The 27,536-nt window shown below is 37.4% G+C and overlaps 1 protein-coding gene across 1 annotated transcript in view; it reads right to left on the reverse strand.

The window, feature by feature from the left end:
* The window catches only part of TMEFF2 (transmembrane protein with EGF like and two follistatin like domains 2), a 281,503-nt gene that overhangs the window by 47,102 nt on the left and 206,865 nt on the right, over positions 1–27,536 (reverse strand). The window contains exons 6-7 of the mRNA XM_052635667.1: positions 9,369–9,517; positions 8,396–8,455 (exon numbers count right to left, since the gene is read on the reverse strand). Of these exons, the coding sequence (XP_052491627.1) occupies positions 8,396–8,455; positions 9,369–9,517 (209 nt within the window). The remainder of the gene's footprint in view (positions 1–8,395; positions 8,456–9,368; positions 9,518–27,536) is intronic.

Below are 27,536 nucleotides of genomic sequence, written 5' to 3' on the forward strand. Positions count from 1 at the left end.
TAGTGTAATTGCTTTACAATGGTGTGATAGTTTCTGCTGTACAACAAAGTGAATCATCTATATGTATATATATATCCCTTCCCTCTTGAGCCTCCCACTTCCCCCGACTCCACCCCTCTAGGTCATCACAGAGCACTGAGCTGAGCTTCCTGTGCTATACGGCTTTCCACCAGCCAATTATTTTACATGTGATAGTGTCCATAGGCAGATGAATGGGTAAAGAAGATGTGGTACATATACAAGATACAACATTGCTCTGCCATTAAAAGGAATGAAACTGGGTCATTTGTAGTGATGTGGATGGACATAGAGTCTGTCATATAAAGTGAAATAAGTCAGAAAGAGAAAAACAAATATCGTGTATTAACACGTATGTATGGAATCTAGAAAAATGGTACAGATGAACCTATTCCAGAAAAGAATAAAGATGCAGACATAGAGAATGGCCATATGGACACAGGAGATGGGGAAGGGAAGGATGGGATGAACTGGGACAGTAACACTGACACATATACACTTATATTTCATCTCAACTCCAACTTCAGCTCTGTGGAAGTAGGCTTATTATTGAACAGATAACGAAACTGAGGCTCAGAATGGTGAACTAACTGATTCAAGTTTAAATAGGCAATAATAACGTTGCTGGTGTTTCAACTCAGCCCTGTCTGATTTGTAATGGCTTTAACCACTAAACTGGCTGCCACACCTTCACGGGAGGGAAAAGTTAATAAGTAACACCTCAAGGAGAACAATTTGTTTTAGAAAAAAAGTGTTTCAAATAGGAAAAAATAAAAGTGCACATAAATGATTCAGGATGCTTTTATGAACTAGGGCATAAACACAAAGTTTTCTAGTGTGTCTAGCAGGGCCCAAGGCAACTCTTCGGTAGAAAACCTTCATCTGTATTGCAAATACTATTTCTGTGTTTATCTATAACCATGAACATAACATCATATTACAGATGACTGGCTACATGATTTTATGGGGAAAACAATGAAAGTACAGAAGTTCAAGACAGCAGGAAAAATCGTGAGTGAGAGTTCATAGAAAGCTTTATGAATTTTGCAGCACTCTAAACTAAATCCCAGAGGGGAAAATCCTCAAATTGAGACACTTTCCCTCTGAAATCTTAAGAAAATCTTGACATCTTAATTCATTTCCTAAACTTAAATATTCTAGGCTAGTCTGGTGGCACTGTAATAGCCCAGGCAAACATTTTTATTTATTTCCCTGTTGATACCAATATTTGTGCTACAAGCTGCTGTCTGTATTTGCTGCTATTTATTTATTTATTTCCTACAGATCAAATTATTGGCCTAGACATAACATGCTTTCCAGTGAAGTGTTCCTTGTGTTCACAAGCAAATAGAAAAAGTTTCCATTTTAAATGCAGATTTTTGCCACATGACTGAATTAATTTGTATTAAAAATATGATATGGAATCACTTGGCAGTCATGTTTATATATATATAGTGGAAGGGCAATTGAGGCAAATAGTAAATAAATCAAACAAGTGCCTTTTTTGCATGGATGGCTGGTCAATACATCAATATACTGCATCCAGCTCCAGGTCAACCATTTAATGTCTCTGAGCCATGGTTTTATTTCCCCTAAATATTTGTAACACTATTTTACTGAACTGATGTTAAAGCAAATAAGATAATGTGGATGGATCTTTGTAAAACTACAAAGTGTCACACACACACATTTTCTATTAATGCAGGATTACTTGGTAACAAATCCTGTTCCCTTTGGCTTCTCCTGTGTATGCGGATAAATAGGAAACAGAACAGGAGAATTTTAAAACCAAACAATATAGTGCTTATAATATATAGACATAAATTCAAAGAGAAGAGTAACTCTGGAGCATCTCACAGCAATGAGGATATCATGGTTAAACAGTTTTGAATCTGGATTCAAAAGGGGTTAACCTTTAAGGTATAGTGTCAGTCCCAAAGCCTCTAAGAATGTTAGGTAGTGATGCTTCTCCCCTGATCCCTCACCATTCACATTTTGCTGGAACCTGAAATTAGCAACGATGCTTTGAGCCTTAGCTCTATCACATAGTCTTTTTACTTAATCTTCCTGAACCTCCATTTCTCACCTGTCAAATGAATACAATATCTCCCTCACATTTTGGTTGTCAAGACTGAAGGAGACAATATATGTGAAAAGCCTTTGTAAATTGCAATGGCTTCTACAAGAGAACAAGTTATTATGACAATTCACTTAGGCTATCTAGATATACTTTCAAGATGTCAGTTTCCTCTTAGTGTAGAAAAATGGGTTGATGGAATAATAATAGGATGGATAGAATTTGGTTTAAATGTGTAGTTCTGGTTATTTTCTTCCACATTTCAGACCTGAGCTTAAAATCTAAATTATTGCTTAAAGATAAGGAAAAGAGAACATTTCCTAAAAGTTAATCCCGCCTAAATTTTATAAGAAATAGTGAACAACCAGTGTAATGTAGATTAAGTAGACATATGGACTCCATAACTAGACTCAAAGCTAAGAAGAGCCTGGCTCCCTCCCTAGAGTGGGAATGACTCGGGACCTATTTTCCTCATAAAACAGGGGGATTTCTCTTCCCCATATATAGACTGTAATCTAACATATCCTTTATCTTTACTCAAGCTTTCTGACTGTTCTGTTATCCTGCTGAACCTGTAGCTACATGAGAAAGACAGACTGAGTGTGCTTTCTCTTGGAGCTATTTTCCTCAGGACTCTGGGTTATTTATTTTTCAATTTGAAAATATACATGAATGTAACTAATTACTTTAGTCTGCCATAGGGACCCTATTGTTGAGTTATATATATTTTAATGCTATGCTCTAGAATGTTATAAAAAATTGATTTAAAAACCCCCAGCAATATAAAGAGCCTCTTGGCATATTTTATAAAAATCACTGTTGAAGATCTTATCCATTCTATATTTTCCAGTGATGCCCTATAAGATCTACACTAAATATTTCCTTAGAATTTAGTTCCAAAGAAGCTTTGGCCTCTGAACTGATTATTTTCATCAGACAGTGAAAGACATAAGCTTCATCTTAGCAGAGATTTCCATTGACATGTTCACCTTTGTAAAGCCCAGGACAGCAGAATGCATATAATAGACCAAATATTTGTTGAATGAATTGATTCAATCATAATTTCTCTTTTCATATTGATTGCAAGAATGCTTAGGGCTAAATGCAGTAACTGTAATAGTCTATGTTGCTGATATATTTATTTTACTCAACAGTTCTGCTTTTATGTTTTCAATTTCTCTAAAAAATTTCATTGACTATATTTTAATTGTAAGTTGCTGCAAATACTTTTGGAAATCAGTACAGAATGGCATTAAAAAATATATTTTATTTTCCAGATGATAAAAGAAAGACTAGTTTAACTTCATGATTATTTTGCTTGTTTTTTTTTTACATCTAATAACTTATAAAATTAAGCATATTTTTACCAGAAAAAAATATATAGTCATTTTTATAAAGCATGACCAGACTTTCAGACAGAAAAGCAAACCAATCAGAAAATACACATATCATATGAAGAAAAACAAAATAGTTGCACTTCATTTCTTTTTTCATTACAAGACATGAGGGCAACACACACACACACACACACACACACACACACACATCTATAAAGACAATGTTGCAGATTTCAAGAGATGTAAAACATTTGCTATTTAAAAACTTACAGAAGGAAAGTTTAATATTAGCATTTTGAAACAGTGGAAATCCCTGAAAGCCCCAGCTTTGTGGTTTTATAAAACTGTATTCTCTGAACCTTTCTGCCAGTGAACAGGAAGACCTAAATTTAAGGCCATCCTAGACTGATGAAGGGAGAATAGCATTAAGTGGCTTGTTTAGCTCATCAGACAGGGATCCTGTCTGCCTTGAAACAAAGAGACCCAAAGCTCTTGATTCAGGACTCACTAATGCCTTGAGTCTCATTAAAGAAGAGAGGGCAAAATAGAGACCCAAGTCAGACACAATCAGCAAGTACTGCTGGCAGGGATGATCTGGCAAATTTTTTGGTTTCTTTGTGTCCATTTCAGTTTTGTGCCTGGAAGTGTCTGGGAAGTCACAGCTCTGTATAAGCTCAGTCAGACTCTAGTCTTGCTGGAGGCATGGTTCTTGTGGTTTGCATTAATTTTTTCATAAATGAGCCCCTACTAGTCCTTACTGTAGTTTCTTTTCTTAAGGTTATATAAAAATGAGATACAGCATATTTATTTTTAGATTTAGGCTTTCTTTAAAGTGTATTTCCATTTTTGTAATCAGATATATGTGTTCTTATATTAACAGCTGCAAGGTAGGCTCAAAGGGAAGGATGTTGGCGGGGGGAGCTAAAAGTTTTAAACTATAATATTAAAGACAGGTAAGGAAACAAAGGAGAATGCATTAAAAATCTGTACCTCTCTGTGGTACGAGAGCACATGAATGTTTGTCTAACAGGGGAAGTGACTGACATTAAATTAGCTGTGAGCACTCGCAAACTTCTAGGAAAAGGAATCACCCAGTTCCTGTTTTCCCTCCTTGGGGAGTTTTGAGCTTGTGAAACAAATTAAGAGGACAATAACGTACTGAGTCTCCATTTGGTGCCCTTTTACTTTTTCTAAAGGTTGAGTCCCAAAATTCAGGAAAATACAAATACTATGGGAAGCGTGGAAATGCTGAAAAGTGAAAGGGAAAGTCGCTCAGTCGTGTCTGACTCTTTGCAACCCCATGGACTATACAGACCAACAGTCCATGGAATTCTCCAGGCCAGAATACTGGAGTGGGTAGCCTTTCCTTTCTCCAGGGGATCTTCCCAACCCAGGGACCTAACCCAGGTCTCCCACATTGCAGGCAGATTCTTTACCAGCTGAGCCACAAAGGAAGTCCAAGAAAGGCTGAGGGACATGACTACTTTTTGGACAGAGCTTGGAAGGCCACAGTCCATGGGGTCGCAAAGAGTCAGACACATGATTGAGCGACTAAGCACACACAGCATAACTATTATTTAAATAATGTCTAAAAAGTGTATATATTACATTTTAATAAGATCATTGATGAAGATAAACATCTAAATTAAATCCAGGGGAATTTTAAAGTGTGCAATCAATGTTTAATTAGAAATTGCAAGCTTCCATTGACATTATCTTTGTTCCTGTCTTAAATCTGGATTTCAACAAACGTTATTTTTAAACTTTACTTTTTATCTCAAAAGTTTTTCTTTGGGATTTACTAGATAAACCTGATGTCAAATTAGAACATCTTAGACAACATTTAGTGTCTAGATAGTTTTCATTTGCATGTACTTAAAAACACATTCTTATGTTCAATAAAGACACAGATAGGAAAGAAACAATGTCAACTAAAAGCACTGACACTGAAGACCAGAGATGATCTGTTTGAAACCAAGCTCAAATATAAAATATTTTTTGGAATAAAAATTCAACTTCCCAAACTGTTTGAAAATGGACAAACCATTAATATGCAAAATATTGAGAGAACTGCATACTCCCTTCCATTTATTGATACAAATTTATACATGCAAAAATATTTGCACATTGATGCTAATCAACTTGAGCTGTTCTTTGTTTCAGGGACAAAATTCTCAGGAAGAGGTTTGATTTTCCTATGAGTTCAATGGAGAAGATATTCACAAAATGTAATAATTAATTTTTAAATTTAAATTTATTTATTTTAATTGGAGGCTAATTACTTTACAATATTGTATTGCTTTTGCCATATGTCAACATGAATCCACCATGGGTGTACACGTGTTCCCCATCCTGAACTCCCCTCCCACATCCCTTCCCGTATCATCCCTCTGAGTCATCCCAGTGCACCAGCCCCAAGCATCCTGTATCCTGCATCGAACCTGGACTGGCGATTCGTTTCATATATGATATTATACATGTTTCAATGCCATTCTCCCAAATCATCCCACCCTCTCCCTCTCCCACAGAGTCCAAAAGTCTGTTCTATACATCTGTGTCTCTTTTGCTGTCTCACATACAGGGTTATCGTTACCATCTGTCTAAATTCCATATATATGCGTCAGTATATCGTATTGGTGTTTTTCCTTCTGGCTTACTTCACTCTTTATAATAGGCTCCAGTTTCATCCACCTTATTAGAACTGATTCAAATGTACTCTTTTTAATGGCTGAGTAATACTCCATTGTGTATATGTACCACAGCTTTCTTATCCATTCATCTGCTGATGGACATCTAGGTTGCTTCCATGTCCTGGCTGTTATAAACAGTGCTGCGATGAACATTGGGGTATATGTGTCTCTTTCAATTCTGGTTTGCTTGGTGTGTATGGCCAGCAGTGAGATTGCTGGTCATAAGGCAGTTCTATTTCCATTTTTTTAAGGATCTCCATTTTTGATGATTTTTTTCTAAATGAATTTGCAAAACAGGTATAAAAATATCTTAAATGCATTTAGTAAGTTACTCCTTTTATAAAAATGAGATTCTTGTAAAATCTCCAAATATTTTTGGCTACAGCAAAATTAAATATGTCAGGTGGTGATTTAAAATGCCAATATATAGTTATTATTTATAATAAAATATAGAATTTAAATTTGACATCATTTAAAATGTAAAACATGCTATTAGCTTCAGAGTTCAATTTTCCATTATTATCTTTCATTACTTTCAGTATTTTCCTGTAGATCAGCATATTCCAAAGTACATTCTTAGTGACACTAGTAATGAAAACTATGCCACAAAAAAATGTGTTATTCATCAATAAGTTTGATAAAAGCTATGTGTTATTAGGAATTACTCATAATTGTGTTGTGTGTGATAATGACATAATTTTATTTAAAAAGGGTTGATCTTTTAGAGATGTAAGCTAAAGTATTTATGAATAAAATGATATAATTTCTGGAATGATTTCCACATATTTTGAAAGTGAAAAAAGATGGGTGTGGGGATGGGGTTAGGTCAGTCATGGATTGATGTTACTCAACTTTGAGTGATGAGTACCTTTGGGTTCATTTTACTATATGGCCTATATTTGTGTGTATTTTGTATATATGAGAAATTCTGCACAAGACATACAAAGCATTAAATAAATAAAAGATGCACATTTCTTAAAAGTTTTATACCGCACGTAAAAGCTATGAGGAGTTCTAGGTTAAAAAAAAAAAACCATTTGTTTATCTGGGATCTTCTCAAACTACTGACCCTAGACTCTTCTTTTCAAGGAACGTGTATCAATCGGTCTCCTGGACATTTTGGAAACAGCTATACATTATCTATGTAGAACTAATGTCTTTTTCCATGGATCATTGTTCATGATAATTCTAGACAACCAGCACACAAAAACATTTATTTATGTGTTGAAAATTAAGGTAAAAATGGAAAATTTTTAAAAAGAATTATTTCCAAATTCTAAGATGTTTGAAGTATCTATAAGTAAAACATCTAATTTTTAAAAACTTCATCAAGATTTATTATGTGTATAAATATACTGGCAGAAATAGTGCTAAAGGAAATACAGTTTCAAAATGAGTGAATAATAGTCCATATTTCTTAAACATTTTTTCCATTGGCTATTAGCCATAAATCTAGTTATAGATATTTAATAACTAAATAAAAAACTGTTTTAAAAAAACTACATATCATTATCAACCTCAATAATTTTATTATATTTTTATCCTAAATTTCTATGAAGTTTAAGAATCTGTTAAAAATCATATTTGAATACCCATAAATTATTTCTCACTCAAGCAAACTATAGTAGGCAAAAATATTCCTCAGAATAATATTCTATAATTGCTAAATAAGATTTATATTTCTGCATAAAATGCTTTATAATTTTGCATGTGTCAGAGTATAATTTTACTCTATAAAATTATAAATGTATAACTTTGCATTTTAGTTTCTAAGTAACTTATTTTATTATTTTTAAAATAAGTTAACCATACCTTTTAAACTTTGCATCAGAGTAAAGACGGCCTGTATTGCTATTTATAGATGTCCTTTCTTTCCAGCTTTTTTAGAGACTAGAAGACTTCCTTCTTGTTGACTTTTATAAAAATTCAAACTAGAACATTTGCATTAATTACAATATACCACCAAAAATTGCATTAATTTCCATTGATGTCCATTAATTTGATAAATGTTTTGTCATTTGTACCATTTGCACTGTCAAAACAAGTTAATTATATCTTACTGACATTTTTGACAATTGCTTTAACTGCAAAAAAAGTATCTTATTTGCTTCCACAAAAATTCAATCTTATCTATTGAAAATTTGAACTAAGCAAGAGAAGACTAGCCCATGTCAGGAGTCTTACAAGATCAACTTAGGATCAATGGTAAACAATGACTCCTCAGAATTCTTTAATAGCAGTGCTCATATTTTATGGTGGAAAATATTATGTACCTGCATAATCTGTTCTTGCATAATGCCCATCTTCAGATTTAGTAGTTGTAGTTGTGTTATCTGTGTTAAAAAATTAACAATAAAGATTGATTAACTTGTTACCTAGATATCTTTCTAACAGTATTCTCATTACAATTAAGGAGTTTTCAAATATATTTCTAAGCAATCTTTACACAAATCAAATTTACAATATCAATTTCTATTTAAGACAAATAAAAAGATATAGGCTTTCTAATGCTTAGGGCAAGAAGTTTCAAACTATAACTGAGATAAGTTGGGTAAAAGAATAACAAATCAAAACCCAAGAAAATATTTGTTTCTGAACAAGAAACAAAATAGAACATTCTGGGACATCCCAACTGTGAAAATGTACTTGACATATTTCTATTGACTCAATATATAAAAATGGTGTGATCTGCTCTGATTTCAATGTTATACAATATATCTTTATAGTTATAGTCTTTGCTAAAAATTATTTTAACTTTCTCTTTACCCTGTTCAAAGAGTGTATCTACAATTTTTGGAATATTGGACTCTGTGTTGATGGCATTGTGAAGACGCAGTGCCATAATACAGAAAAAAAATATGGATCGTTGCCAATAGGCCCTATAATCACCACAATTACTGCAGTAAAATTTACTGTCCATTGTAAACCAAACTTATCTTTCAAAAAGAAGTCCCTGCCTAATAAGGGATTATCTCCTCTTTTCATTTCTATGTAAAGACTGAGTGAAGTGAAAGTCGCTCAGTATGTCTGACTCTTTGTGACCCCATGGACTATACAGTCCAGGGAACTCTCTAGGCCAGTATACTGGAATGCGTAGCCTCTCCCTTCTCCAGGGGATCTTCCCAACCCAGGGATCAAACCCAGGTCTCCCGCATTGCAGGCAGATGCTTTACCAGCTGAGCTACAAGAGAAGCCCATGCAAAGACTAAAGATATTCTGCAAAATGAATTTTGGTGTAAGTATTACCTTGACATCGACCCAATGACATGACTTCAATTTTCTCCTGTTTCTGACATGATGCTTCTTTGATTTGACATGCATTATCATAAGATTTCCCATCAGAAGCACACAGGGGATTGAAGTTGGTCTGAGAACAGTCAATGTTGCACACACACCTAAAGGGAGAGAGAAATAAAATGTGCAACATCAATGGTGTTGTTATCACATTATAAATAAAACACAAAGAGGAAGAATTGCTAGGTTGGCAAAATGCAAGTTGGCAAAATTGAATTGTATCCTTCCAGGGGAAGTTCCTTCACTCTTCTACCTGAGATGAAAAGAAACATAGAACTAATCTAAAATAATTCAAAAGACTGAGCGATGGATAAAAAATAAAAAAGGGGAAACTCAGAAAATAATCATCAGTTAATCTCTGCCACTGGAACTTTTAAAATATGTACATAAACTTCCCTGCTGATGCCTGCAGAATTTGAATAGGCTGAAGTAGCCATGAAATTCTGCTTTACAATTTCCTTAAATGAAATCTACTGTGTTACTTCTTTTCTCAGGCTATTTGAATGGTGAAAGCTTGAGGAAAATGACTCGGAGGACATTTCAGAGAATGTACACATGGAGATTATTTGGAATGCAACGAGGAGTTAAATTTCTTCAGCGTATATGAAGATACACATAAGATGTGCTAAACAGGAATGGTCAGTGGTCCTTAGTATTTTGAGGAGATCACCAAACCCTTTGAGAATCAAATAACAGGTACAGACCTCTCCTCAGAAATACTGTACTCATGTAAACAACTCTGCATAATATTTTAGGGGTTTCATGGGCCCCTGGTAGCCTATGCCATTAAACTCTCTCCCAAATACATACTACTCTCTTTGTTTTCTGTTTTAAATAAGTTGATTATCACTCATGATTTTAATAGATATATTAATAGAATTAAAAATTTGGTGGATTAATGAAAATTAGTTTACTTGAATTAAGAGAATTAGATATTTTAAAGCAAGCTTCTTAGGATTTTTCCTATGTCCTTGTAACTCACCATATTTTACAATCTACTTTTTCACTCAGAATACTGTGTTTATGTGTGCAAATATGTTACTGCCTTAGAATATAAACTCCTGTTTAAAATTTTTATTAATATTTCTATTACTTTTCTAAACAGATGATAATATTCTTGAAGTGATGAATCACACATTTTACTTCTGTATATTTTACTTGGAGCTGAGCATAGGATATAAGGATAACAAAAACAAGCAGCTGACAACATGCTGGGTTCTGAACACACATTGCTTTCTTTAATCTTTGCAACAGCCATTTTACAGACCAATGATATTACATAAGGTCAGAGAGCTAGTAAACTGTGGAACAAGGACCCCCCACAGATGTGTTAAACTAAAATACAATCCTTTCTGCCTACCATAGGCTGTGTATTAGTTTCCTAAAAACTTCTAAACATAGCCGTTTATAAGCAGGTTTCTGGGCCTCCTTAAATCTGGGGCGGGGGAATCCTAGGGTTCTGTATTCTTAGTTAATCATCCTGGCATCAGACTCACTTCCTGGGAATCACTGCTTGATTGGTTTGTCGACTGAGTGAGAGAGGGTATGTCTACACACTAGTGTCTCTCAGAGTGTAGTCTTGAAATCATCTGTATCAGAATTACCTAGATCTTGGTTAAAAATGTTGGCAGATAATGTGCTAATCCATTTATTTTTTTTGAATAAGAGAATTACTCTAGGAATGCTTGGTTATTTTTAATAGTTCACTTAGGTACAAATAAGATAGATGGCAACCATCTCTAATGCTTAAGTCATTGAGAGCAGTGTTCCTACCTTGGCCGTGATGGTGCTACATGATGACAGCTACTGGGATCACAATATTGCTTCTTTGGCTGATTCTTTGCATCTGAAAAATCTGAGATCAGGAGCTATTACATGTTCAAAGAGCTTTTGGTCCTTGTGATAAAGAACTGGGAGAAGTGACTTTGTAGCTCAGGCTTGTTCTCAATAAAGAGGAAAGGGGACAGATTTTTGTATTTTTAAAAAGATAGCTTCATTTATGTTGAGGAGAGTTGAGGTTTTGACTATTGTTGTATTGGACTCTAGAGACCATCCCCTTGAAAGACACTGAAATAATTATCTGCTAGCAGCAGCAGAACAGAGAGGAAGGTATGTGAGAACCTATGAACATCTAGAGCAAATTAGGTAATGTATCAAGGGATTTTCAGGTTTCTCCAAGTTGAACACAAAGAAATGCAGGGATGTACCTCACATATAATCTTGCCAAAAAAAAAAAAAAAAGACTGGCAATTCAGAAATCCACTTGATATCATAACAAAATAGCAAATGAGAATGGAGATGGAAAGATAAAATTTGGTTGAACTGAACTGGCCAGATTGAACATTTCAGTGAAGAACTCAATTAAACCATAGTACCAATAAATTAAACAGTTATTCGGAAAGTCTAACAATATCACCCTTTTCCAGTGGGCTATTTTTTCCCTTTGACTGATCTGATCTTAGTCCCATAGACTTTTGCTGCTGATACCTTCTTCCCTTTCCTTTTCCAGCATTGCTCGTTCAGGGATATCCTTTCAAGGTTTGTTTCCCCTTTGGAAATTCATCACTCTTGCTGCCTCAAATAAAGCCTTTCAGAAAACGGCTAAGAAAAAAAGTTCAGATATTTGAATTTCTATTCTCATCTCAAAGGGAGGACCTAGATTCTTTTAGGTGAAAGTAAGATACGAGTTTTGCCATAAGCTTCAGGCAAGCATTGAAAGTTGAAAGTTACGCTCAGTTGTGTCTGACTCCTTGTGACCCCATGGACTGTAGCCCACCAGGCTCCTCTGTCCATGGGATACTCCAGGCAAGAAAACTGCAGTGGGTTGCCATTTCCTTCTCCAAGGGATCTTCCCGACCTAGGGATCGAACCCAGGTCTCCTGCATTGCAGGCAGACGCTTTAACCTCTGAGCCACATGGGTTACACTCATCTTTTCTCTACTGTACAGTGTCATTATATAATACCTCCACTCCTTTCTCCATCCTCTTTGAGCCTTGCCTATGTTAAATAAATGCATGAGTATAATAAATTTACTCATGAATTTCAGCATCAATTGGAAATTTGAAATCTATGGAGAATACTTTTTTTTCTTTGAATAAGTGGAAGAAGCTTCATTGATTGCTGAAATGCCTTAAAAACTGTGTAGATCAGGGAAAAGGAAACGTTGGGATTGGCTTAATAAGACCTAATATTTCTACATTATAAAAGACCAATGAATTCTGATTATATAATCATTAGTTACTATATTTCTTGTACCAAAGTATATTGGCTTAACTAGTTAGAAAACCATGCAGGATTTCAGGATCAGAATCTCAAACTCTAAGTCCATTTTGACTTTTATCAGTAGTGGCTAAGTTTTGTGTTCCTGCCCAGCCCAATACCTTTCAAACACTAAACTTTTAGTAACTGTGGTTTCAATACATACATAAGTGAAATGAATGAACAGAGCAAAAGGATTTTATATTTTTAAAGAGAGGATAAAATTAATCCAAATTATCATCACTCTACTGCCATAAAAGTAGACATATCAGTTCAGTGCAGTTCAGTTCAGTTCAGTTCAATCGTCAGTCGTGTCCGACTCTTTGTGACCCTATGAAACGCAGCACGCCAGGCCTCCCTGTCCAGCACCAACTCCCGGAGTTCACTCAGATTCACGTCCATCGAGTCAGTGATGCCATCCAGCCATCTCATCCTCTGTCGTCCCCTTCTCCTCCTGCCCCCAATCCCTCCCAGCATCAAAGTTTTTTTCAATGAGTCAACTTTTTGCATGAGGTGGCCAAAGTACTGGAGTTTTAGCTTTAGCATCACTCCTTTCAAAGAAATCCCAGGGTTGATCTCCTTCAGAATGGACTGGTTGGATCTCCTTGCAGTCCAAGGGACTCTCAAGAGTCTTCTCCAACACCACAGTTCAAAAGCATCCATTCTTCGGCGCTCAGCCTTCTTCACAGTCCAACTCTCACATCCATACATGACTACTGGAAAAAACCATAGCCTTGACTAGACGAACCTTAGTCGGCAAAGTAATGTCTCTGCTTTTGAATATGCTATCTAGGTTGGTTATAACTTTCCTTCCAAGGAGTAAGCATCGTTTTACATGGCTGCAACCACCATCTGCAGTGATTTTGGAGCCAAAAAAAATAAAGTCTGACACTGTTTCTACTGTTTCCCCATCTATTTCCCATGAAGTGATGGCACCAGATGCCATGATCTTCGTTTTCTGAATGTTGAGCTTTAAGCCAACTTTTTCACTCTCCTCTTTCACCTTCATCAAGAGGCTTTTTAGTTCCTCTTCACTTTCTGCCATAAGGGTGGTGTCATCTACATATCTGAGCTTATTGATATTTCTCCCAGCAGTCTTGATTCCAGCCTGTTTCTTCCAGTCCAGCGTTTCTCATGATGTACTCTGCATATAAGTTAAATAAGCAGGGTGACTTACTCCTTTTCCTGTTTGGAACCAGTCTGTTGTTCCATGTCCAGTTCTAACTGTTGCTTCCTGACCTGCATACAGATTTCTCAAGAGGCAGGTCAGGTGGTCTGGTATTCACATCTCTTTCAGAATTTTCCACAATTTATTGTGATCCACACAGTCAAAGGCTTTGGCGTAGTCAATAAAGCAGAAATAGATGTTTTCCTGGAACTCTCTTGCTTTTTCCATGATCAAGCAGATGTTGGCAATTTGATCTCTGGTTCCTCTGTCTTTTCTAAAACCAGCTTGAACATCAGGAAGTTCACGGTTCATGTATTGCTGAAGCCTGGCTTGGAGAATTTTGAGCATTACTTTACTAGCATGTGAGATGAGTGCAATTGTGTGGTAGTTTGAGCATTCTTTGGCATTGCCTTTCTTTGGGATTGGAATGAAAACTGACCTTTTCCAGTCCTGCGGCCACTGCTGAGTTTGCCAAATTTGCTGGCATACTGAGTGCAGCACTTTCACGGCATCATCTTTCAGGGTTTGAAATAGCTCAACTGGAATGCCATCACCTCCACTAGCTTTGTTCGTAGTGATGCTTTCTAAGGCCCACTTGACTTCACATTCCAGGATGTCTGGCTCTAGGTGAGTGATCACGCCATCGTGATTATCTGGGTTATGAAGATCTTTTCTGTACGGTTCTTCTGTGTATTCTTGCCACCTCTTCTTAATATCTTCTGCTTCTGTTAGGTCCATATCATTTCTGTCCTTTATCAAGCCCATCTTTGCATGAAATGTTCCCTTGGTATCTCTAATTTTCTTGAAGAGATCTCTAGTCTTTCCCATTCTGTTCTTTTCCTCTATTTCTTTGCATTGATCACTGAGGAAGGCTTTCTTATCTCTTCTTGCTATTCTTTGGAACTCTGCATTCAGATGCTTATATCTTTCTTTTTCTCCTTTGCTTTTCACTTCTCTTCTTTTCACAGCTATTTATAAGGCCTCCCCAGACAGCCATTTTGCTTTTTTGCATTTCTTTTCCATGGGGATGGTCTTGATCCCTGTCTCCTGTACAATGTTGTGAACCTCAGTCCATAGTTCGTCAGGCACTCTATCTATCAGATCTAGGCCCTTAAATCTATTTCTCACTTCCACTGTATAATCATAAAGGATTTGATTTAGGTCATACCTGAATGGTCTAGTGGTTTTCCCTACTTTCTTCAAATTAAGTCTGAATTTGGTAATAAGGAGTTCATGATCTGAGCCACAGTCAGCTCCTGGTCTTGTTTTTGTTGGCTGTATAAAGCTTCTCCATCTTTGGCTGCAAAGAATAGAATCAATCTGATTTCAGTGTTGACCACCTGGTGATGTCCATGTGTAGAGTCTTCTTTTGTGTTGTTGGAAGAGGGTGTTTGCTATGACCAGTGCATTTTCTTGGCAAAACTCTATTTGTCTCTGCCCTACTTCATTCCGCATTCCAAGCCCAAATTTGTCTGTTACTCCAGGTGTTTCTTGACTTCCTCCTTTTGTATTCCAGTCCCCTATAATGAAGAGGACATCTTTTTTGGGTGTTAATTCTAAAAGGTCTTGTAGGTCTTCATAGAACCGTTCAACTTCAGTTTCTTCAGCATTATTGGTTGGGGCATAGACTTGGATAACGGTGACATTGAATGGTTTGCCTTGAAAATGAACAGAGATCATTCTGTCGTTTTTGAGATTGCATCCAAGTACTGCATTTCAGATTCTTTTGTTGACCATGATGGCTACTCCATTTCTTCTGAGGGATTCCTGCCCACAGTAGTAGATATAATGGTTATCTGATTTAAGTTCACCCATTCCAGTCCATTTTAGTTCGCTGATTCCTAGAATGTTGACGTTCACTCTTGCCATCTCTTGTTTGACCACTTCCAATTTGCCTTGATTCATGGACCTGACATACCAGGTTCCTATGCAATATTGCTCTTTACAGCATCAGACCTTGCTTCTATCACCAGTCACATCCACAACTGGGTATTGTTTTTGCTTTGGCTCTATCCCTTCATTCTTTCTGGAGTTATTTCTCCACTGATCTCTAGTAGCATATTGGGCACCTACTGACCTGGGGAGTTACTCTTTCAGTATCCTATCATTTTGCCTTTTCATACTGTTCATGGGGTTCTCAAGGCAAGAATACTGAAGTGGTTTGCCATTCCCTTCTCCAGTGGACCCTATTCTGTCAGACCTCTCTACCATGACCCACCAATCTTGGGTGGCTCCACAGGGCATGGTTTGGTTTCATTGAGTTAGACAAGGCTGTGGTCCTAGTGTGATTAGATTGACTAGTTTTCGGTGAGTATGGTGTCAGTGTGTCTGCCCTGTGATGCCCTCTTGCAACACCTACCATCTTACTTGGGTTTCTTTTGCATTGGGTGTGGGGTGTCTCTTTACATCTGCTCCAGCAAAGCGTAGCTGCTGCTCCTTACCTTGGACAAGGGGTATCTCCTCACCCCTGTCCTTCCTGATCTAGGTGCAGTAGGGCCTAGAGGAGCTATCCCACATTGAAGGTCAGGAAGGGTGGCGGTAAGTAGACATATGGTAGCTAATAAATATTTTTCTTGCCAAAAATTAAATGTCCTCACTAAAATCAATGAATATTCAATTGAATTTAAGAATAATGGTAATAATAATAATAATAGCTTATTCAATGACAGTGCCTGTCCCAGTGTTATATGCTTTATATGTTATCACTCCTTTTATCTTTCTATCTCTACGAGGTAGTTACCATTACTATCTCCGTCTTGGGCTTCCCTGGTGGCTCAGATGGTAAAGAATCCACCTGCAATATGGAAACCTGGGTTTGATCTCTGGGTCGGGAAGATCCCCTAGAGGAGGGCATGGCAACCCACTCCAGTATTCTTGCCTGGAGAATCCCCATGGACAGAGGAGCCTGGTGAGCTACAGTCCATGGGGTTGTAAAGAGGCGGACACGACTGAGTGACTAGGCACAGCACACAGTATGTTCGTCTTACAGATAACAAAATGTAGGCTTGGAGAAGTCACAGAGCTTGTAAGGAGAAGAACCTAATTTCAGATATAGGCAGTGTGACGCCAAAACCTGCAGTGTTCTACATACTGTTTAGTACAATGAAAAACAAAAAAGATCCAAATTCCTGCTGTTAACTAATTAAAGGAATACTTTGGATTAATAAGGCTTGAAAAAACAAAGTTATGTCTACTTTTGGAATATTTATCATGATTTTATGAATTTAAATCATGTTGACTCAGTCTCTGTCTTCTCCAACAAGTGATGTTACCAGAGATCATTAGTGAATATGTGAATTAGTGAATATGTCAGAGACTATTAGTTTTAAAAAATTCTGAACAACATCTGGTATTGAATGAGTAACTGAGATGTATTCAATGAATCTGATAATTTAAGGCATCAGTTGTTCAGAATATTTTATCTTTAAGGAAACCCTATACAAAGGTGGCTCCACAGAAAAACACACAGAGACAGACACACATGAAATGACTCTACTGAAATGACAAAATCTAGTACTAAATCCAAGTCTCTGCTTCAAAACTTAGAGTCTGGAAGTTCTAGAAGCTCATATTCATGGCACAAGGGAGGTTTGTGTGTTTATGCGAGTGAATGAATTTGTGTATGTATGTATGTGGTGAGGGGGCTGCCTGGTGGCATTGACAACATTGTTAATGTGCCTATTCTTTGGTTCATGTCTTTACCTTTCTGCAGCCTTCTCAAGGGAAATGTGTCTCTTTACCTTTGAATTTTACCTGGTACTTAGGACAGTGCATCATAGCAAGTCTTTAATACATGCTTGCTGAATGAATTACTGAGATAATGGCAGGATGGAGGTGGAAAAAAATTAAAGAAAATAGTCATTGTCTAGACATCAACACATAGGAGAGAGAACCATTGCTATATTCAGATAAATTCTCACCTAACTTTGTGCTACTTGGCACATGGAATCTCTAAGGAAGGAGAAGGACCTTGAAGAACTAAGGTTCACCTCCCTTCTTTTATTTGTGTCTACACGGACAAAGGAAACAGAGCCCTCATTAGCCCTTAGCCACTTCAATGGCATAGAAGTCCAATTATAATATAAAAAGATGTTTTCAGGTTACTACCTATATTCTGTGGTATTTGGGTACAATTTTTAAGAACAATTTGAACACAGAGGTGACTTGTCAGTTTAGTGATGTTTCAAACTATTGAAAAATATAAGACTGATAAAAAAGGTGACAGAATTATCATATTAATGGTGAGAATGCAGGTCACTCTGTGCTTTCACAGCTTATGTAAATGAATCCAGGATTTTTCTTTCTATAGAAAGAAAAAAATGAAAGGCGAACATTTTAAAAACAGAAGCTACCCCTTCTTCCCTGCATTTGGCAAATAATTGCATTATTATTCATTCTGAGAGGAGTAACTGGTTAATTATAGCATGTCACAAGTATTTAATATGAGCCAAGAATTTCTAAGGCTGAGGACTACATGGATGTCTTTAAGGTTTTTGTGTTTTCTTTTCTTCTTTTTTTTTTTTTTTTAACCTATCTCAGTCTTTTGACATTTTGACACTGCGATTACATAAATCTCTTTTCTTCTAGGCTACAAAGAAAAAGAATCAGCCCTACTTGAAAATAATAATTTCAGGGGTCTCTATGTGGAAATACTCCCCTCTGAAAATCCTTCAAAGAAAATTAACATTGACTGAAAACCTTAGCTGAAAACCTAGCTTAGTAAGAAAGAAGAGAAAGATCCAATAATTTTAAAAGACCCCTTGATGGAGTGAAGAATTTAAATTATACTAAGAAAAAGGTGCTATCTAAGACAACTCACATACATTTACAATTACCCCACGAATATTTTGGGGTGTCTGATATTAATTTAGTTCTCTACCTCTCCTGAAATGCCTCTTACAAGGATGTTCTGAAATGAGTTAAACAAGCCTTTCCCATTGTATTTAAGAATGACTTGTCATCCACCAGAGTGAGAGGATGCGAGTGCTGCCAGGTAGCACGTTACTTATTCATGTGTCTGCTTTGTGGCTGCCCTCTAATTTCACTAGATTTTGTTTCATCTATTAAACATGCCTGTCACTTATTCCTCTCCCAAGGTCCTTGATCTGGTGTCCATTCAGAATTTTACCATGCAACACTCTTAATCAGTTTGAAATATCCCACAAGAGGTTTTGATCTGCAGTTAGTTGCACTGCAGTGACCGTGATTTCGGGGCTGTTTCAGACCATGACTGGTTTGTTTCCCTGGAGCTTGTCTGTCTCTGAGGTTACGATGCAGAACCCTTCTGGCCCAGCCAGTAAATGAGGTCAGAGCTGCCGTCAGTGTCCTCTGTCAGAACTGTAATGGATGAGCTGGATATTAGTAACAGCAAAAACAGTGTGTACCTTTCATTCATGAGTTCTGTGATACTTTACATGCATTTATTCAATTTTCATGTCACTCCTTTTGATGGAACTTGATTATAAGTATTTTACCTGTAAAGAAACTACAGGAACAACCAAATTGTGGGCAAAATGAGCTAAAGAGGTGTGAAAATTCATTAAAAAGTTGGAGGGTGGAAATGTGCTGCCTGGGAGGTGAGATGAGGAAGTCTACTGTGTTGTTACTCAGGTGACGTATGTGAGCTTGGGCCAATACTTTTTTTTCAATTTGAGAAAGGCAATCTGTTTTGTTTTAAAACCTAGAAGGAAGGAGCAATGCCCTTCTCCAGACATGTAACCCAGGATTACAAGGAGGGGGACCAGACTTCTCTTGTACATGGAAAAGATTCAGTTCCTATAAATGTCTATCTATGGGGCTTCCCAGGTGGTTCAATGATAAAGAATCTGTCTGCCAATGCAGGAGATGTGGGTTTGATCTCTGGGTTCAGAAGATCCCCTGGAGAAGGGAATGGCAACCCATTCCAGTATTTTAGCATGGGAAATCCCCTGGACAGAGGAGCCTGGCAGGGTACAGTCCATGGGGACACAACTGAGTCAGACACAACTTAGCAATTAAACAACCACAACAGTCTATCTATAAGGATTAAAGCACAGAAATTGGCCTGTTAGATGAAAAGAACTGAGGAAAATTATAGAGCTACAGAGAGCCAAATCAATGAGTTCTGACTGAAGGGAAACTAAGCTGAGAAACCCTTTCCCTAGGTGACGTCAGAATTTTCCAAATCAGAATCACATATTTGACAGGAGGATCAGTTCCTAGGAAAGGGACTGATGGCCATGTATTAAAATAATGTCTAAAATAATAAAGGTAGATGATATGACATTGGAGCTCATTTTGTATCAATTTCTTGACTTAGTGGTATACAACCCTGGATGCAGATCAAAACCTCTTTTGGAATAGTTCAACCTTGGGCACCAACCCAAAGGTCTTCACTTAGGAGGTCTGATATCAGGTCAAGGTAACTGTAGTTGTCGAAAATGCCACAGTTGTGCATTTCTGATGTGCAGTTGTGGTGAGTTGCAATCATAGTAAATGCTCTTTCTTACCCTGTTACACTAAGAGATTTTTCCAAATTTAATGTAAGATTTGTCATGGGAAATTCTGATGTATTACATCTGGGATGGGACTCAGAAATCAGCATTTTAAGCAAGTTCCTTCGCTCTTTCTAAGGCAGATAACTTGCATAGTCTCTGAGAAATCTCAGCCACACCCCTTTTCTCTTTCTCTTTTATTCCATTATAAGCAATTTAATATTCTTGATTAATGTACATGCTTCAGGTACAAACCTTCTTCCACATGCTTTAGGTGCTATGTGTGTGGTTTTAGGTGACAGGGACAGGTGATTAAATGCACTGATTCCAAAACATCCATGGTGGAGAAGTCAGAAGGACTGATTCATCAAGTAAAACCAAGATGGAGTGATGAGAAAGGAGATGAAACTCTGGAGGGGCCCCCTGTGCCAGATAGTTAGCCCCAACTTCCACATGACTCCCAGGTTTAATGCTCACAAGACAGGAAGGATAAGGCTTCCCTGGTGGCTCAGATTGTGAAGAAAGTGAAACTGAAGTCGCTCAGTCGTGTCCGACTCTTTGCAATCCTATGGACTCTAGCCTACCAGGCTCCTCTGTCCATGGGGTTTTCCAGGCAAGAATACTGGAGTGGGTTGCCATTACCCAGGGATTGAACCCAGGTCTTCCGCGTTGTAAGCAGACGCTTTATTGTCTGAGCCACCAGAGAATTCCATAGAACCTGCCTGCAATGCAGGAGACCTTGGGTTGGATCCCTGGGTTGGGAAGAGATCCTCTGGAGAAGAGAATGGCAACCAATCCAGTATTCTTGCCTGTAGAATTCCATGGACAGAAGGGCCTGGCAGGTTACAGTTCTTGGGTTCACTAAGAGTCGGAAACAACTGCGTGACTAACATTTTTTCACTGGGGAGGATACCACGGAAACTGGATTCTCTCAAAAGATGGGTAGGATTTAACAGAAGTGTGATGGAGTGAACGACATGGGGAAATTTGTGGAGGCAGACAGTGCACTGGGTGTCGGGAGAACAGGAATAAATCAGTCTGATGGAAGTGATCTCCTCCCAATAAAAGTGGGAGAGTCCAACTCTCTATAGTCAGATGATAAAGGGCCTCAATTCCAGAGCAAAGAGTGGTCTTTATTTTCTAGGCAATGGGGAGTCCAGAAAGCTTTTTGACACATGGTGATGAGAAGGTCAACATGATGAAAGGGGCATTTTACGAAGACAAGATGGTAGTGGAGCGCAGGCAGGGGGACTAGTCACCAGGCTATCGCTATCAGCTCAAGGGACTAGCGAGGAAAGCTCAGGAGTGAGGCAGTCACTCAAAGGAAGGATCAGTAGGGCTTGATCTATAAGGCATATCATAGCAAAGAGCTAAGGTGAAAATGTTACCTTCATGCCTTTCCTGCCCTACGCTTTCCTGCTTTTTTTTTTTTTTTTTCTGACCTGAGTTCTGTTCCAAATTGGAAACTTGGGAGCAGCCAGGCTCAGGGAGGCAGTTGGGTGTGGGATTCAGGAAGGCATTCTTTCTTCTCCTGGTGAGGACAATTTTCTTCCTTTGCCCCTGGGACAGAGGCAAACAGGGTTCTATCATGATGGAGATATCATGGAAACACCCTTCATTGCAGTTTAGAGAATTCCTCCTTGTATGAACGTATACTCTTGCCTGATTCCAGGACTGACTGAAGATGACTGTGGCAGCAGATATATATTAATGCCACTGCCTCAGAGAGCAGACAAGGCAGACAAGGCTCCCTCCAAGGCTGTGAGTGCTCCCACGCCCCTCTGCAGTGTATACCATGTAGCTGAAGCAGGATTTAGCTCGTGATCCATTTTCATGTATCACAGTTGCATTTTTCTCAGTATTATTTTTTCCTTTTTGAAGCAGCTGCATTTACATCTTAAAATAATCAGAGCAAACAATTCTTCTTACTCATATACATTTTTAAAAGTATCTTGAAGCAAAAATCCCTCATTAGCATCATGTGTATGTTCTTGCTCATTAAGCTAGAAAACATATTCAATAACCAAGGGTGACTCTTTGATTACTAAGAAGCGTGGTTGCTCTGACTAGATGGGTCTTAGTACACAACAAAGTAGCAAAGCATGAAAACCCCAGAATAAAAAGTTGGAAGGAAACACAATATGATGAAAAAAATCTCATTTGAATAACATGATAGACTGAATTCCCACTCACTCCTTCCTGTCGCAATCCACGTTGAGTGTTCCAGCACCTTCCTTGAGGACCAGCTACGAGATTCCCACCCCTACTTCAGCCAGTGAGGTGGCTTCATGTTTGTATTTTACAGACTGGCTTTCTGGTATGCTTTCATTTGCCAAGAGACTTTCAGGAGTAAATATGCACCGACATCATTACCGTCTAGATTTTCTAGAAGCATGCAATTTAATATCACGCCCTTGGATTTAATCCATGAGATATAAGAAACAGTAAATGAAAACTAGCTCTGCATTGTGGTAAAATTGCTAGTTTGAAAACATTGTCTATACATTGCTCAGGTGATTTTCATTTGTTTATTTAATTTTTATTTATTTTCCTATAAGGACACTCATAATATTTTTTTCAAAGAAAAAAAGTAGTCTTATTTGATGATCTGAGCATATCTCCTTTTATTAGGTAATGTCAGCTTAAGACCTAATATGTTTCCCTTTACTTGGCTCTCAGGGAGCTAAGAAGCTAAGAGCAGTAAATTTGTGTGTGTGTGTATGAATGATGAGTGATAAATAAGAGCAATAAAATATCTATCCAACAAGTTTCAGTCAGTTTTATAGACCTTATGATATAAAGGTAGGAAAATAAGGTGATATTTGTACACTTGCAGTGTTTCCTCATGAAATTAATTCTCAGTGTTTCTGCTACATGTTTTTTCCAGAATGGTGTCCACAAAAGTTTACACTCTTATAATTGAGTGTAAAAATAAAGTGTCGATTAAATTATGCTGGCATGAACTAACAACGTTTATAATTAAAACTTGTATCAAATGATCTCCTGTTATGATTATATCATCTTTTAACTTTCACTTATTACTTTTAGGGTCATTTGAATTTGCTTCTAAAATAATATTTAATACATATTATAACATGCTATCATAAATTCCATTATTTGATGAATAAAAAATATAATTGTAACATTCATAAGGATGCTATACACCAACCCTGAAAAGAGAAGATGGGAAATATGATTAAGGAAGGAAGATGAGTTTACCTGTAATGTCTTTAAGATCAAAAGCAAATATGGTAAAGTAAGTTTGCTAAAACTAGGCGGTGGATGCACATATGTTATATTTTTGATAGTTTCAAAATAAAATTAAAAATATTAAATTTGACATTTTGCTTAAATGTCGTTTAGCAAATATTTGTTGCATTGATTTAGATCTAGATAATTTATTTCTAAATTGTTTAAGCCACATAAAAAATAATATGAGCATGGAGAAATTCCAGTGGATTAAAATGTGTCTTTGTAAATAACAACTGTTTAAGATTGAGCTTCTTATATCTGAATAAAATGACTTTCAAGCCAAGTTTGTTATACGAAGGGAATCATCTCTGTCCTTCTCTGTTTCTCTCATCTTACTCATTCACCCCCTGAAATGTTAAACTCACCAACACATGGTGGCATTTGAGTTTACAGGCCAAGCCAGCATTCTTTATTGACTTCCTGCAGTGTTGCCGGTGAGTTTTGATGCTCTGTAACAGGGCTGTAGGCAGAGTTGGCAGCCAGAAAGAGTCGTGAGCTATTCAAAAACCACTGGGATGAAGGACTTTAAGTAGAAATGTTTGAACATTTTGCCTTGAAATAAGAATGCTTCAGAGTTTCTCAAACATAGTAAGCTTTAAAAGGTAAAAAGGTACAGGATGTGTAAATACCTCCTGCTTTGAACTCCTGATAAGGTCTTCTTGTTAAAGATGTTTGGAAGGCTGCAACTATTACTGCCACTCTTGTTTTTGTTTGTCTTTTATTCCCAGGCACATGCATTTTCATTTATCATGGCTCTCACTGAATTCAGTCTAAGCTCACATGCATAGTTGAGCATTTACTTGGTGCCAGGCACTGGGCTAAACATCAGAGACACCAAGATGACCCATGTGATCCTGAATGGTAACAGAGATCACAATGAAATGAGAAAAAAAGTATCCATAAAACAGCATCATCAAAGTTGGCATGAACAATGTTTTGAGAGCATTGAGGAGAAAGTTATTTCTACCTGGAGGATCCTGAAAGGTTTCGTGGAGAAGGTGATGCTTGAACTAGAACTTTAAAGAAGACTAGAATTTAAACAGGTGGTTTCCATGGTGACTTGTAGCAAGAGAACTTCTAAATCCTTTACTGCACTGAAGATACCCCTCTGACAGGATCATTTCTCATTCTTTTCCCTCTGTTGATTCTCTCCCATGTATTCATGATGAAACATTTTTCATCTTCCCTAAAACTAGTGTCTCCTGTTTCACATTAGAAATGAAAACATATGCCTCCTGTTTGGGACTCAGAGCCATAGAGGCTTCTGGAAATCAGGCCAGATCATTAGAGGAACCTTGTGCCAGGAGTCAGAACTCTGGGGCCTTTGGCATTCTTGCTCTCTAGCTGCTGGGCATCTGCCACAGGATACTGGAGGACATGGGTACAAGAGTGATCAGTCATGTCCAACCCTCTGTAACCCCATGAACTATAGTTTGCCAGGCTCCTCTGTCCAGCTGACTAAATATGATATCTACAGTGGTCAGTTCTAAAATTCTGATACTTTGTGTTCTTATATTTGTATTACCTAGCACTTCTGTTTAGCACATCCTCATTTCTTACCATCTTCCCAGTCTTTGCAGTGTCTTCCCTGTCAAAGCCTCTACTCAATGAATTTGGCATTCTCCTCGAACTCAGTGATTTGCAGATAGTAGACATTTTACATATAATTGTTGAATGAATGAATGAGAATTCTTGTTTGATTTTTCAACATTTCCTTAATGTTCTTCTAATTGGTGAATTACTCAGTGATTCCTAACTGGCCAGGACTCCAACTATGTTCTGTGTCATCTGAGAGCGCTTTCTTCCTTGGGCTGTTTATTTCCTCTGCTATGTTGCTGGCTGTTTCATCATCTGTAGCCTTACTCACTTGCTCTCCATTCTGTCCTGTGTCATGTCTCCCCACAGTTCAGTGGAAAGACCATGGATATTTTTATATTGCTATTAAGGTCTCAGCCAATCAAATGTACCTAATAAACACTTATTGAATGAACAATAAACCTGAGTTAAAATGTTTTTAAAGATTTATTTCATTGAGGTATAGTTGATTTAGAATGTGTATATTTCTGCTGCATAGCAAATGATTCAGTTGTATATACATTCTTTTTCATTTCTTTTCCATTATGGTTTATCGTAGGATATTGAATATAGTTTCCTATATTCCTATATTCCACATTTAGTAGGACTTTGTTATTTATCCATCCACTAAAAAATACTCTGCGTCACAATCCATCCCTCCACCCTGACCCCTCCTTGGCAACCACAAGTCTGTTTCCTATCTCTATGAATCTGTTTCTATTTTGTAGATAAGTTTATTTGTGTCCTATTTTAGATTCCATATATAAGTGATACCATATGGTATTCGTCTTTCTTTTTCTAACTTACTTCACTTAGTATGATCATTTCTAGGGCCAACCATTTTGCTGGAAATAGCTTATTTCATTCTCATTTTATGACTGAGTAGTATTTCATTGTATATATGTACCACTTCTTTACCCAGTCTTTTGTTGATGGATATTTAAGTTGCTTTCATGTCCTGGGTTTTGTAAGTAGTGCTGCACTGAACACTGTGGTGCATGTATCTTTTCAAATTATAGTTCACCTGATATATGTCCAGGAGTGGGATTGCAGGATCATATGCAATTGATCATATGCCAATCTTAATTTTGTAATTTACTTGGCTCATTTGTAAAATGTGGAAAATAACTCCTAGCTCATAATAACACGTATCTCTAAAGGTTGCCTGAGTGGAAAACAAATGAAAATAACTTCATATGATATTTGTTGCATGGCAAGTTCTGTTGCCTCACTTGCTCATGAGGAATTAATTCATCTTGTATTAAATTGGTTTTGTTCATTCCAGGCTGGCCATCACCACATTATCTTTCTACTTACACCTAACTGCTGCTGCTGCTGCTAAGTCGCTTCAGTTGTGTCCAACTCTGTGCGACCCCACTGACGGCAGCCCATCAGGCTCCCCCATCCCTGGGATTCTCCAGGCAAGAACACTGGAGTGGGTTGCCATTTCCTTCTCCAATGCATGAAAGTGAAAAGTGCAAGTGACATCACTGAGTCGTGTCCAACTCTCAGCAACCCCACGGACTGCAGCCCACCAGGCTCCTCCATCCATGGGATTTTCCAGGCAAGCGTACTGGAGTGGGGTGCCATTGCCTTCTCCTTACACCTAACTAATCATCTGCAAATAAACTTTGATCAATTAGATAAAAGAACTATTTGCCATGTATATCTATCTAAAATCTATAAATTGAGTTTTTTCTGCCATGTTTGGAGTACAAGACTAATGTCTTTATTTTTTTTTTTGGTTTTTGCTTAAAGAAAAAATTCAACAGATAACATATCTAGTATATTCTATTTTAAAGATGAGATATTTGGCACTGTCTTATAGATTTTAATAATTTAAACTTTATGAATTCTTAAAATATAGAAGCCATTAGCTTATTTATCTGATTTTCCAGGAATATTACACATCTTTGAAATTCTAATACCATTGTACTGCCGCTGCTGCTAAGTCGCTTCAGTCATGTCCAACTCTGTGCGACCCCATAGACAGCAGCCCACCAGGTTGCCCCATCCCTGGGATTCTCCAGGCAAGAACACTGGAGTGGGTTGCCATTTCCTTCTCCAATGCATGAAAGTGAAAAGTGAAAGTGAAGTCACTCAGTCGTGTCCGACTCTTAGCGACCCCACGGACTGCAGCCTATCAGGCTCTTCCGTCCATGGGATTTTCCAGGCAAGAGTACTGGAGTGGGGTGCCATTGCCTTCTCCGACCATTGTACTTACTGAGTAATGCTAAAAGCAAGTTTGTCACTCCTACTCCTATTTTTTGTAATCCTGGTTATTTCTGTCCTTCATTTCTTCCCTACCTTTCTCCTTCTTTATTGTTTTCTCTCTTCAAATATTTAAGCCAACAAGAGATAGAAAGCAATATGTAGGGCTTCCCTGGTGGCTC

Source organism: Budorcas taxicolor, chromosome 2 (genome assembly GCF_023091745.1).
Source record: "Budorcas taxicolor isolate Tak-1 chromosome 2, Takin1.1, whole genome shotgun sequence".
Taxonomy (NCBI): Eukaryota; Metazoa; Chordata; class Mammalia; order Artiodactyla; family Bovidae; genus Budorcas; species Budorcas taxicolor.